The sequence below is a fragment of the Mastomys coucha genome, unplaced genomic scaffold (assembly GCF_008632895.1).
Source record: "Mastomys coucha isolate ucsf_1 unplaced genomic scaffold, UCSF_Mcou_1 pScaffold22, whole genome shotgun sequence".
Taxonomy (NCBI): Eukaryota; Metazoa; Chordata; class Mammalia; order Rodentia; family Muridae; genus Mastomys; species Mastomys coucha.
In genome coordinates, this window is record NW_022196905.1 from 30,491,621 (window position 1) to 30,504,918 (window position 13,298).

The 13,298-nt window shown below is 49.2% G+C and overlaps 1 protein-coding gene across 2 annotated transcripts in view; it reads right to left on the reverse strand.

Annotated features, from left to right (window-relative positions):
• The window catches only part of Sorcs2 (sortilin related VPS10 domain containing receptor 2), a 365,519-nt gene that overhangs the window by 54,350 nt on the left and 297,871 nt on the right, over positions 1-13,298 (reverse strand). For both annotated transcript variants that reach the window (XM_031341821.1, XM_031341822.1), the window contains exons 4-5: positions 6,760-6,924; positions 530-603 (exon numbers count right to left, since the gene is read on the reverse strand). In XM_031341821.1, coding sequence (XP_031197681.1) covers positions 530-603; positions 6,760-6,924 — 239 coding nt within the window. The remainder of the gene's footprint in view (positions 1-529; positions 604-6,759; positions 6,925-13,298) is intronic.

The window sequence follows — 13,298 nt, forward strand, 5'->3', positions numbered from 1 at the left end:
ACAAATGGGGATCCAGCAACCTCTGGCCTTTGTCTGGGACCCAAGGCCCATTCCATCTTCATTTACTCTTTTGCCTGCTTCATTCCTCAGGGGCTGCTGGGTCTTTGGCTCCTAGAAGGACTGAACATTGTAATATTGTGGGACAAAGGAGTGAGACCCAGGGAACTGGTGGGGCAGGAAAGTAGGCCTAAGCAGGCAGGGCCTGGGCATTCCTGGAGCAAAGAAAGCTGCACACAGAGCACTTCTCAGGAGCAGGTGGGAGCTGAGTTGGCAGGGAGTTGGGAGGAGGGCAGCCAGGAACATTTAGCTACCCTGAGCTGTACTGTGCCAGGGTCCCTGTGTTTCCCAGTAGATAGATACAGAGAACAAGGTGGGGCCTGAATGACATAAAGCCACACAGCCTGGCCATGAAGGAATAAAGCCTGAAGGATGCTAAGCCCTGGACACCCCCAGAAGCTCACAGAGGACCCTAGAGACCCCCCCCTGGAGTGAGGAGAGGAATAAAGGCTCCCGAGGAAAGGACTCTCACCAGAACACGTGGTCCTTGGTCACCCGTTCCTGCAGAAGTGTCCACTTCTTCCCCAGGTCCGCCGACACATACAGCTGCAGAGCAGACAAAAGAGAGACAGAGCATTGGCAGGGAAGTCCGAGTGACAGGGAAGCTACAGGGCTTCCCCCAAGGGAAGTCACTCTTGTCCTACAGGCATACTGGGGCTGCAGGCTGACCACCAAGGGCTGAAGCCAAAGGGAGGGCTCCACGTGGGAGTCTTCTCACCCAGGCAGCCTGACAGGTGAATTCTTGGGGAGGGACAGTCAAATCCCGAGGGTTTGCCACGGGTGGGGTCCCTCTTCCAGTCTAGCCTGGGGTAGCACATGTAGTCTGGTAGATTCACATGGGATCCTGCCTCTTCTTTCCCTCTTCCAGCCATTCTCAGGACTTCCTTCTGTGGGACACTTCTGCACAGGACTCTGGTGACCTCACTGGACAGGGAGTGCTGCCCTTTGTCCTCAGCTGCAGACTGCCAAGGAAGAGGCTATTGGTTGAGGGTGACAGAACCAGAGAGTAGCCAGGGTGGGCTATGGCTTCATCTCTCAGGCAGGGTCAGGGACAAGTTTTGAGTAGAGTGGCCTAGGCTTCCTTCTGAGCATGCCCTCTGTCTGCTATGATGGGGATGGGGCAGTGGGAGGACCCCAGTGGATGTAGACTGACTTCTCTCTACACAGTCAGGATTTGCAGCTGGTCAGCTTCAGAGCCCAGCTGTAGAACAGATAACCCAGGCATGCATTTGCTGCACGACAGACACAGTGAATCCCAACACCCACCTCCCTCATCTCCTATATCCCTGGTCCTCCATTCTCATGGTTCTCATACCAAGCTTCACATACTGAGACAGCAGGCATGGTTGTGGCGAGTCTGTCACCACTGTCCCCAAGACATCTTTCATTTGCATTATTTCATGGTTTCATAGGTTGTCATCTCCACTTCTGGCTTACTATAACAGCCATGCCCTTTCTCTCTTTCTGGAGACACATGAGCATCGGAGACCCCTTTGGTCCCACAGGGTTCTGCACATTGAAATCTGTCTTCAGGTTCAGAACTGTGTGACACTGTTACTTGCAGCTGACTTCAGAGGGTGAACAGGAAGAAAATTTCTGCCTCTGCCTCTGCTCTCTGTGCCTGTATGACATTAAGTTCTCTCACCCACCAAACAGCATCCTTGGGCAGTGACATTCTGAAGGGGGAGCCTGTGATTCCAGCAGGCATGGCTTCTGCCAGAGCACTTCATCCACAGAGGAGCGAGTATGAGTGTGTTCTGGGTTCTTCTAAGCCCCAGTTTCCCATATTAAAAGCTAGGGCTCCACATTCTACCCTCAACGAGGTCTGGTGGGATATCTCTATCATCACACGAGGTGCCAGGCATCTGGGTAATGTACAGTGGAAGCTCCTCAGCTCGGAACAGTGCACCGGGAATTGGCCCTGGCTGTGGAGCCTCCAGCTTCAGGCTCATTTCCTTCCACCCCATTTCCAATCTCTGCATACCCTTGGCTGCCTGGGGGCACTCACCCACCTCGCTCACCTTCTGCACCATTGCTGAATGGATCCTTGTCTACCAGGTACACCAGTGAGTTTTCTGAATGAATGAACACATTTGACCATGGCGCAAGGGCTAGCTAGAAAGGGCAGGAGAGTAGGTATTTCTGACTTGGTGGGCTGAGTGGTCTCTAATGGGACCCTCACCTCTGCTCTCTGAGCAGAATCTGAGAGCGTTGAGAGCCCCAGCTGGACACATAAGCATGGCTAGATGCCAAAAAAAACCAGCCTAACAGGTAGCTGGAATATGAGTGGATACATTTTCTGGATCACATGATAAGAAAGTATCATCTTCCATTTGTAAAAGAGCTTTAAACAAGGACGTTTCCCTCTTTTGGATGACTGCTGGGCAGGTAAGGTACTCCTGTGATCTGTGAAGTCCCTGGACTTGTACCTGGCATAACCCAAGGCTCAATAACTATCAAGGCACATGACTCAGCTTGGCTGTGGTCTATATCAAATGCTGTCTCACTGAAAGCCCATACAGAAACACACACTCCCTCCTACACAGACACACACAATCACACACCTACAGACTCTCACACGTATGTACATACATGATCACAGACACAACCATCAGAAGAATAATTTTTCTACTTTTACAAGATGAGGGAACTAAGGTTCAGAGAGGTAACACATTACTCAGTATAACACAGCATTGTCACATAGCAGCAATTCTCATCTCATAGACCTAAGTTTACAGTACAATGTCAGTGGTAAAACAGTGTCCCCCAGAAGAATGGCTGGCCATCTCTGGCCCTCTCTCTGGATCATCTGAATGATGGGGGCAAGCCCTTTTCCATCCCACGAATCAGTTTATACATCTGAAAATTGGTAGAGCATTGCTCACACTCACAGCCAGTCAAGAAGAAAAACATTTAAATGGGTCTAGTGACAACATTTCTGGGGGCATTACCACAGTTATGCCCACCAAAGTGCTGGTGTTATGATACTTATCCCAGAGCTTTATGGAGCCTTTCCAATTCATTCTCATGCGGGGTGGTGATTATACTATCTGTCATCAATTCTGCAGAAATAGAACACTTCTGCTTAATAAAAGATAAACATAAAAAGTAAACAAGAGCTAACATTGAAGGGATACCCGAGTAGCTAAAATCTACAGAGGTAGCTCGTGGCAAGGTGGTAGATCAGTTCCAGAGGGTGTGTATCAGGAGATTGGTAGAATGTACTTTAAGGCATTGCTTCCCTGAGAAAGGATAAGAATGTGCAGCCAAGGCAAGGAGAAGGTGACATCATGGGAAAGTGCACCCTAGGAGTGCATATCAGTGATCCTCACATGGGACCAGAGGGCTAACAGCTTTGCTCTAAGCTCTGGTGGCATCACAATTGAAGGTGCTCAGCTTTCATTTTCCCTTGTTCAGAATGCCTTGTTGTCTTCATAGGTGGAACACTAATGCCTGCCATTGCGCTGACTCTCTTGCAGCTAGACTATTCGGTCAGAATAGGAATGTGTTCACAGGGTTTGGAAAGCCAAATCGAGATGAGGTGTTTTCCTTCTCTCCTCATGTCTCAGGGAGCATGCTTAACCCTGGAGTACAGAGGGAAATGTACATTCTGCTTTTTACATAGGTGCTGAGGATCTGAACTCAGGTCTTCATGCTTGTGCAAAAATCTCTTTGCAGACTGAGCCATCTCCCCAGCCCCAGAAGAATTTCTTGACTGGAAGAGAGGGGAAGTTGGAAACAAAGCAAAACAAAGTGAATATGACCTTATCTTAGAAATAAGTGCCCCAGCCAGAAAGCAGGTCTACAGTTCAGGCCCAGGGAGATAAGGCTGTGGGTGATGAGATGGTATTCCCAAGAGAGCTGGGTAGAAAGCGTGAACCAGTTCAGGGAGCCTTAGGACTTTGCTAAGACTTGGGAGGGACACATATTGGGTATCACCCAAAAAGCCTGGACAGATTACAGTAAGGTACCTCAGATTGTGTCCCAAATCATGACATAGTGAGGAAGGAACAGAGGGAGGCAGGATACTCCCAAGTAAGGCAGAGCCTTTGTTGGAGCAAGGGCAGGCATCTGAGAAGAGAAAGGAGAGGTGGGGGAATGGCAGAGCAGGGGAAATGAGTATGGGCAAACAGCTCAGTCCTGTTCATAGGCTGTTTGTGCCTACCTGGGTGCTCTGGACCTGGTGTATGACTCTGTCTACACCAGGTCAAAGTTGAAGCTGGTCATGTTTCTGTTTTGTTCCACCCATGTGGTGAGACCAACATACTTCCCAGATGAGAGCCACATGGAATCCTGGACCCTACTAGCCAGGAACCACACCCAGAACATTCCAGAAAAGCCTGGCATAGTCCCAGTTACCTAAGGACCTAGGACCAATGCCCAGCACACTGCTCCGAGCCAGAGTGCTTCACAGTGTGTGCTTCTCAGCAGTGTCCAGATGCCTGGCTAACAGCAAGTCTGTAGATTTGTAGAGTCGGAGCTGGCCTGATTCCACTTCAGACACAGCTTCTTGGGCATCTAAGCATTGCCAGACCACCAAGTCCCGACAAAACTCAAGCCGGCCATCACTTACTAATTTCCTCAAATCCCTCGTTCCTTTTATAACAGCAATTAAACCTTTTTTCCCTCTCCTTTCTTTCCTTGTCATCACAGAAAAGAGCCAAGGAAAATAACCAAGGTTTCAGCTCCATTAATTTTTCAGGGCACCATAAATTAAGGAGCAATTGCAACACAGTCAATTTCTTCAGGAAAATAACTCGCCGTAGCTGCGCTTTGGTCTAATTACATGGAAGGCTAAGTACTGCTATTAATACCCATAAGGGTGTTCAGCCCTGAGGGAAAGAGATAGGAACAGACAGGCAGCCATAGGCCAGGGACACTAGTCAATATGTGTTAGACCTTGGCAAGAAGGCTGGGCTCTGGGAAAAGCTGGCTTTGGCCATCACCAAGGGTTCCACTTGGGGTTCTCTTACCTGGTTGATCATTGTTAGTAGGATTTGTCATTGATTCATATGTTCATTCATTTGACCAACTTCTATCCATCTATTCATCCACCCATCTATTTATTTACACACCATTTACCTCCTGCCCACATATCCATCCTACTTACCTGGGTATCTCTCTCTACCCCACATTCCTATGTACTCATCTGTTTGCCCATCTAGCCCCTGAACCCTCCACCTATTTTATATATATATATCAGGGTTATATATATATATATATATATATATATATATATATATAGAGAGAGAGAGAGAGAGAGAGAGAGAGAGAGAGAGATAGTGATAGAGATAGAGATAGAGATAGAGATAGAGATAGAGATAGAGATAGAGATAGAGATAGAAATAGATAGATATAGATATAGCCAGGGCTATACAGAGAAACCCTGTCTCGAAAAACCAAAAAAAAAAAAAAAAAAGAGTTGACTTTGTCATGGTGTCTCTTCACAGCAATAAAACCCAAACTAAGGCACTACCCATATATCTAAAATCTAGTCATCCATCCATTTCCATCTGTCCATCTGTCTTTTCTTATATTCATATATAATCTATCCAATCATCCATCTTTCCATCATCCATCCATCCATCCATCCATCCATCCATCCATCCAACCATCCTTGCCTATGTCCATCTATAATCTATCTACCCAGCATATATTTTCAGTGAACATTTGATATTATAATGGTAAAATATAAATCAAACATGGCTACCTCCCAGAGCCCAGCCCTAGTGTGTGTGTGTGTGTGCTGCAGATTGTGATCAGACACCAACAGAAACACATAACTGAATGTTAGCACTAGGGAAGGGGCAGAGAACATGGAGAGTGGGTTCATGCTTGTTGCACTTCAGGTCCAGGAGTCTGAGAGCATGGATACATGCTGTCCCTCACACCTGTCCCTCTCCCAGGAGCTGATGAATAGCAGTTTCCAGGGGTTGCTGGTCAGGCCTTTGGGAGGGTTCAGATAGTCATAGACATAAGTACACCAAGGGTGTCCATGTTGCCGTGCAGTGGGCATTCTAAGGATGGACAGAGACTTAACCGTGAGATACAGCAATGCTACTTTAACCCAAAGCACACAGCCACTACCACCAGGACTGGGAAAGGGGGACCACTTCTCCCCAGAGACTCAGGGACACTCAACTTTAGCCCAGAGATACTAATTTTACATTTCTGGCCTCTAGGTCTGTGACAAGACATATTTTTGTCATTTAAACCCTTAAAATCTGCAGTCACTGCCCATGTGGTTACAGGAAACCAGAGAGTGCTCCTGCACCTGAGCATGTTCTAGCCTAAGGCAGAGGAGGAGAGGCAGAGGGCAGGACTCAGCATTATCTAAGACTTCCTTACCCGGCCCATAGGCCTCTGGGTGCCAAGGGCAGCTCACTCGATAGCCACAGTATGGCAGGTACTGCATGTCTGTCACCAGGGCCAGAGACCCCTTCTGGGACCTTTCTCTTGCCTGTTATATGCATGGCGGCACCTCTCGTCATTGTAACACACACCATTGGTGTGAGGCTCCCCATGCTGATACACGGCCACATGTGTGTGTCAACGAGGGCAATATTGAGGTTCATGCCTCCCAGCTCCAGCAAGGCTCTTCCTCATCAGTTGGGGGTTCAGAGTCCCCTGATGGGGAAAGCTGCTTCTGTCCTGATGCTCATCTGATTGGGTCATGGGACCTCACACCCCATGTCCTCTTACCTTGCTGTCTTTGGTGTAAGCCAGCACCTTGTCCTCCTCTTTCGGGTGGAACAGGAGCGTCTCCACGAGGAAGGGGACAGGATACTTCTGGAATGTGGTACCCTCGTCAGTGCTGAGGAAGAGGCTCTGTTCCCGGTCACCGAGGGATGAGCTCACCAGAATGATCTGAAACACAGAATGTGAGACTGAAATCAGGGTCACCGTTAAAAGGCGTGTTCTCCATCATTGCCATTGCCCACTTTTGCTCCTGAATGTCCTCTGCGGGTGCTGTGGCAGAGCTGAGGCTTGACCTGGAATCCTGAAGTTGAGGATATCTACTATAAAGAAGAGTGGGCTCAGGGGAGAGCTGAGACAAGTGTGGGTATCACTCAGGACATCTGAATGAGGACTATATAGTACAGGTGATGTGTGGAACGTGGGTGATGGGAGTGGAGGTGCCTGTCTGCAGAAGAGAATGCTATTAGGTGGGTAGTTGCCTAGATTTCAAAGGGGGGTAAGGGGCTGACAGGGATGGAAGGGCTACTGCAGGGTCACTACAGCCAGCTGACTAGTGTCCCCTGAAAACACGTACTCACCTACTAAGCCCCCGGGAGGGTGAGAGTTGAGAATGTGTCATGTCCTAAGACCTCCATGTTGTGTAAGCTGTGAGTCATGGGGCTGTTCTTTGCTTTTAAACATTCATTTTAGCAGTAGCAGCATTTGCCTCCATTTTGAGCACAAACATAGGGACAGGGTGACTGTACTGTGGTGGGCACGTAAATAAGACCATCTGGCCAGCAAAATGACTTATTTCTAAAGGCAGAGAAAGTGTCATTGTAGAGATTCTCTAAAGTAAACTGAACCCTCTGGGTAAATGATGTGTTAAATCAGAGAGGGAAACCAGGCCAGTAATTTATCAGACACACAAGAGCAAGGAAAGGCTGCAACATCCTTACCTGGATGCTGTAAAGAAGAGGTTACCTGGTCTGGAGAGAGACAGGAGAAAGGGTCAGAGGGCTGGGAGAATGAATAGAAATTGGCAGCTGGCAGGGGTAGGGAGTGGGGGATATGCCAGAGACCTGGGGTGGGGAAGGCTCCCAGGAGTCTATGGGGTGATTTTAGCTGAGACCCCCTAGCAGTGGGGATATGGAACCTCAAGTGGCTACTTCCTGTAGCTAGGCAGGACTTCCAGTGGAGGGATAAGGACACCAACCCACCTGTGAAACTTTTGACTCAAAATTTATAAGAATTGCCGGGACAAAGATGGAGCAGAGACTGCGGGAATGGCCAAACAATAACTGCCCCAACTTGAGATTCATCACAAGGGCAAGCAGCAATCCCTGACACTATTAATGATACTTTGTTATGTTTATAGACAGGAGCCTAGCATAACTATCCTCTGAGAGGCTCTACCCAGCAGCTGACCAAAAGAGATGCAAAGAGCCACAGCTTTGGATGGAGCTTAGCAAGTCTTATGGAAGAGTTGAGGGACGGACTGAGGGACCCAAAGGGACTCCACAAGAAGATCAACAGAGTCAACTAAAATGGCCCTTAGGGGCTCTCAGAAACTGAGCCACCAAACAAAGAGCATACAAGGCTTGGACCTAGGCCTTCCCCTGCATATGCTTGGTCTTCATGCGGGTCTTCCAATAACCAGAGTGGGAGCTATCCCTCATTTTGCCTGTCTGTGGGAATTCATTCCCCTAATTGGGCTGCCTTGTCTGGTTGTGGTGGGAGAGGATGTACCCAGGACCACCTGCACAGGGTCAGTATCATGCAGAGAGAGCTGAGCTTTCCCCCATCAACCATTAATGAAGAAAATTTCTCACAGGCCAATCTTGTAGTGGGCTTTTTCTTAATTGGGGTTCTCCTCAAGTTGACGAAAAAAGCAGGGCTCCTACATATAAAGGTAGATAGGTAGATAAAAGCATTGTGTGCACATGTGCACACACACTCTTCTGTGTGCTATGCAACTATTATCTGAGAGCTAATATTGGTAATTAGGATTGGAATAAATAACCAGTATTCACCTTGGCTAGCTATCAAGGGAATCAGGACTAGTTGGCAAACTGCAGCCAACAGATTGAGGTAGCTTGTGAATGAAATACTAGTCGGGACATTGTGGAAAGACAGAAACATGACTGTCTGACTTCCTGATAGAGCACACTCACGACGGGGACATTACATGGGAACATGGTCATAGGTGACAGGTGCAGGACCTTAAGAGGAGGACATCATAGATTTAGGGCAAGCTCAGCAGTAGTGTCCTAATAAGAGGGGACAAGGGCACAGAGATGGTAGCACTGGCTGCTGGACACATGGAGCTAGAAGAGGCAGAGAAAAATGATTCCCTGGCCCTCCGGGAGTAGAATCCAGAACACCTTCCCTTGGATGCTCAGTCCCACTCCTAGAGAGCGGCCCATATTCTCATACAAATTTGGTTCTGCTGGAGGTGGGTTCCCGAGAGGCTCACAGGAATGGGTCATTGGGAGACTCTTGACAGCTTAGTCTTGTGGGGACTGCCACATCCCTCTTTTCTATGTGTATACCATGTCCCGGTGTGGAGCATCTGAAGTGACAGAAAGCCCACAGGCTGGATGAGTACCCCAGGTCCTATGTAGCTCTGAAACCAGCGGATGGATCTCTATGGCTGGTGCGGTTTATGCTCCACACTGTGTTCTGCCTCATCAAAGCTTCCTAAAGAGAAGTCACTGTGGTACCCAGCTTTGTGGTGGTCAAGGACCCTCAGGGAACCCAGCCTTCCCTAGGCACTGGGAGGCCACCTGACCCACCATCTTTTAAACTTCCCCACGGACACCAGCTCCTTTGGGCTGCTTGGGACTCTGCTCTACATCCCAGAATAGTCAAGAAAGTTAGCTGATGTCACACTGTGGGTCATAGGAGGGCTTCAGAAATGAAAGGGGAAGTTGTAGAACTCACAAGCCAGATCTTATGGTCGGTTGGGGAAGTGACCCCAGCACACAGCATGCAGACATGGGGTGCTAGGGCCATTTGGCTCTGCCTCCCTGAAGTACGTTAGGGCAGGGATGGCAGAGTGAGGACTGGCTCTCTGCCATGAACTCTCCAGTCCCATCTACTGTCTACTCCCTGATGGGAAGCTGAGACCACTGGCATCAGACCCCAGAAACCCTCCCAGCTATCCGTAGTTGCAGAAAACAGTCCACCCACACAGGCCATGCCTTGGGCCCTTCTGAGTCTGGCCACCCTGTCTCCCACTTGTGCTGTGACCTCTGGTGCAGTCATGGCTGACATGTAGTCACTTTCCTTCTCATGTATATAGATGCAGGCCCTCAAGCAAACCTCCCTCATTCTGGGCCACTCCATGGTGTAACTGTGCTATATTCACAGAACTCTAAAAGGGAATTCTCATGCTTCTCTCATTTGTGCTTTCTAGATATGGAAACAGGTACAGAGAAGGGATCCAGATGTCATGTACACATTGTTCATCAGGAGAGAGCCAAGGTCAAGATCTAAGCAGCTGACAGGCTCTGCAGGGTGTTATAGTAGGAAGGACACTCTGCTGGGCTGGGGCTGATTGGGGACCAGCATAGTTGAAGAGTGTAGTTGAGGAGAATACAGCTTCCAGGGTGTGGGGCACTGAGAGTAGTCTCTGTTTGGATACAGCCATCATGGCCCTTCAGAGGTCAAGCTTATCTTAAGAAGACAATGACGGGCCCATAAGGCTCAGTGGGCTGCATAGCACACTCACTCCGCTCTGAGTGAGCCGATGATAATCCCACCATGTTTTTCTTCCCAAGGAAATTCAATGAGCTTCCTGGGAACATTAATTCATTTCCTCCTGCACGAAGCCCACTACCTCTGTTCACGAAGGCCTGGGAGGGACTCTCTGTAACGGGGACAGAGATATGTTGTCTGAGATGAGCCTGCAGGTGAGAGGGAGCAGGGGTAAGTCGGGGAAGGGCTGCAGAGTGGAATGAAGAAAGGGTAAAGGGTGGGGAGTTCCGGTGATTCCCCGTGTCACAGTGACGCTCTGCAGTGGTAAGTGTGTGCTGGTAAGCGGAAAGAGTGACGGTGGGGAACACCCAAGGCCATGGTGGAAGCCAGTGCAGAGGTCAGGTTTAAGTGGTGAGTTAGGACTGCAGATCTGGCTTAAATAAACTCATTCATAATGGTTCCAGGCGTCAGCATGATTAATATCATCCAAACACCACACTGGGCTCAGGTGTCACTGGCCTCCTGGTTCTATCCCAGGACCTAATAGCAGTCACCATGGGATTAGATGTCAGGCAGGTCTCACTGGGACATTTTAGGTTCCTCCCCCTGCCTTGACAATGTGGCAGTGGAAAGGCACACGGATTGGTTCCTGCAGCCTCCTGGGAAGCTGGGCTGCTGAGTTTCCTACCTCAGCCTGTGATCTAGCAAATACCACTGCAATGTCATTTGCTAGAAGATTCCAGTGGGGGAGGCGCTGTCTTCAGGACACTGGTACCTGTGTCCTGGCTGGAGGGTGACCCTCAGGCCCCTCTGCTGTGGCTTGCTTTGCTGTCCTCTTTGTAGTGGGATTGTATCCTGCCTTCCCAGAGGGTGAAACAGTTTGGCAGTGATGGAATTCTACACTAGAACTGGCCTTTCCTCCCTGCTATTTACTTAATCATTCAGTTATATCACCAGGGGATCATGAATATTTATTTTATACTTTGCATTGCAATTCATAAACTGTTTTGCTCAGAGCATCCAGCTGTAGCTCTCAGGAACTTTTGGCTCCCTTGTCCTTACTTAGATAGTCCAAACTATGTGTCGATACCTGTACAAGAAGAAAAAAGACACAAGCTACCCAGAAACCCTATGTGGCTCACCTGCCCACTTGACATCCCTTTCTCCACCCTAGACCCCAGATGCACCCCCGGTTTGGCCAATCCTGTGCCCAGAACCCACATGCTTCTCATTAAAGCTCTTTCCCATGATGCATTTGACATAGCAACTGCTTGCTATGGGCCTCCTGGTTGAACTTCATGCTCTGAGCAACTCCTATGACCATGAGCACAGGGGTGGGTAGGCTTGGCAGTTGGTCCATCCTACATAGGAAATAGAATGTATGCGTGAATGACAGGATGGTTGGCCTCGCCTCCACCGGAACTCTCATGGGATCCTGTTTGTTTTTCTCTTTGGGAGAATATTCTCATGAATATTCAATTAGCCGAGAGGCCAACAGCCAGAGAGTCTCATTCACTTCTTCCTCCTCACTGCTCCCAGTAGCGAGCATTAGTGAAGGCTCATTCATTCATTTATTCATTCTATGGCTGCTGAACCATGAGCAGGAAAGGGGCCTTCTCTGAGTAGGGGCACACAAGTAGCTATGCCTTGAATGGGTAGATTTGATTGGCAAACTAGGGTAGTGATGTGATGGACGGGTTTCCAAGAGCAGGGCTCCCTGGCCCAGCTCCCCTCACCACTCCAGGCTCCTGTATCAGCCACCTCAACTCTGTGCTTCTATGATAGACTGAGGCAGTAGGCACCTTGCCTTTCTGGGTGCGTGTTGCTCCCTACATGGATGCAGAGGAGGATGGAGATAGCCCAACTCAGCCAGTGGTGATAGGGACACTGGCCTTGAACTTCCACCATGACTCAGGACCACATATCAAACTGAAAGAGCTCTCTTCAAATGTTCTGAGTACAAACTCCCAGACAACAAAGCCCTACCTGCAGGTGGCCGGACACAGTCAACCTGTGGGTGGGGTTGCAGGGCCTTCCTCCCACATCTGCTTATCTAGCAGTTCCTGTCCACAGAGACCCTCCCTGGTACAGAGTCAGTGCAGCTCCTTGACCCTCACCCAGAACGGCCTACACCATGAGCCTTGTGGCTGTTTATGCTCTTTAGGGAAGCCTCCCCACAGCCTGGCAAAGCTGGGTCTATCTGCTATAGCCATATCCCAGCCCAGACAACTCCAACTGACACTGAGTAGGTGTTGTGACTTCAGTACTGATTAAGAGCTCTGAGCTCAGGCCACTATACTCTGAGGTGGGTCCGGGCCTCTGCCTATGTGACCCTGAGGTGAATGCCAAGAACCCGGCAAGCTCACCGAGGTCTATTTTCAGCCTTATTGCCTTCGAGAGTGAGCCAGGAAAGAAGAAGAAAGTGCTGACAAGGATGAGAGTCCTGGGGCAAAAAGCAAATCAATTAGCAGCTCGTGGGTGGAGGCGGGCAGATTGCACTTCCAAATCGAGAGGCAGACTCTATTTCCAACGGTGTATTTTTACTACTTACTATTCTGGGGGAGACATATGGTACCTGAGCTAGGTCCTGGGGGCCCGTGAGGCTGGGCTTCCTGAAATCAGAGGCAACATGTTGAAACATGCTGTAGAAATATATCTGACACATTCATTTGACTGATGGCTGGGTCTGGGCCCTAGGAAAGAGCTACAGGGTCAGAGCTATATGGGACAGGAAATGGTCTATGGAGCACTCACACATAACTACCAAGGAACTGTGATTGCCTTCATTTCTCAAAGGGGATGCTGAGGACAGAGAGGCCAAGGGCCTGGTGTATGGTGCTCATTTGGCTGCACCGACGTCCTTC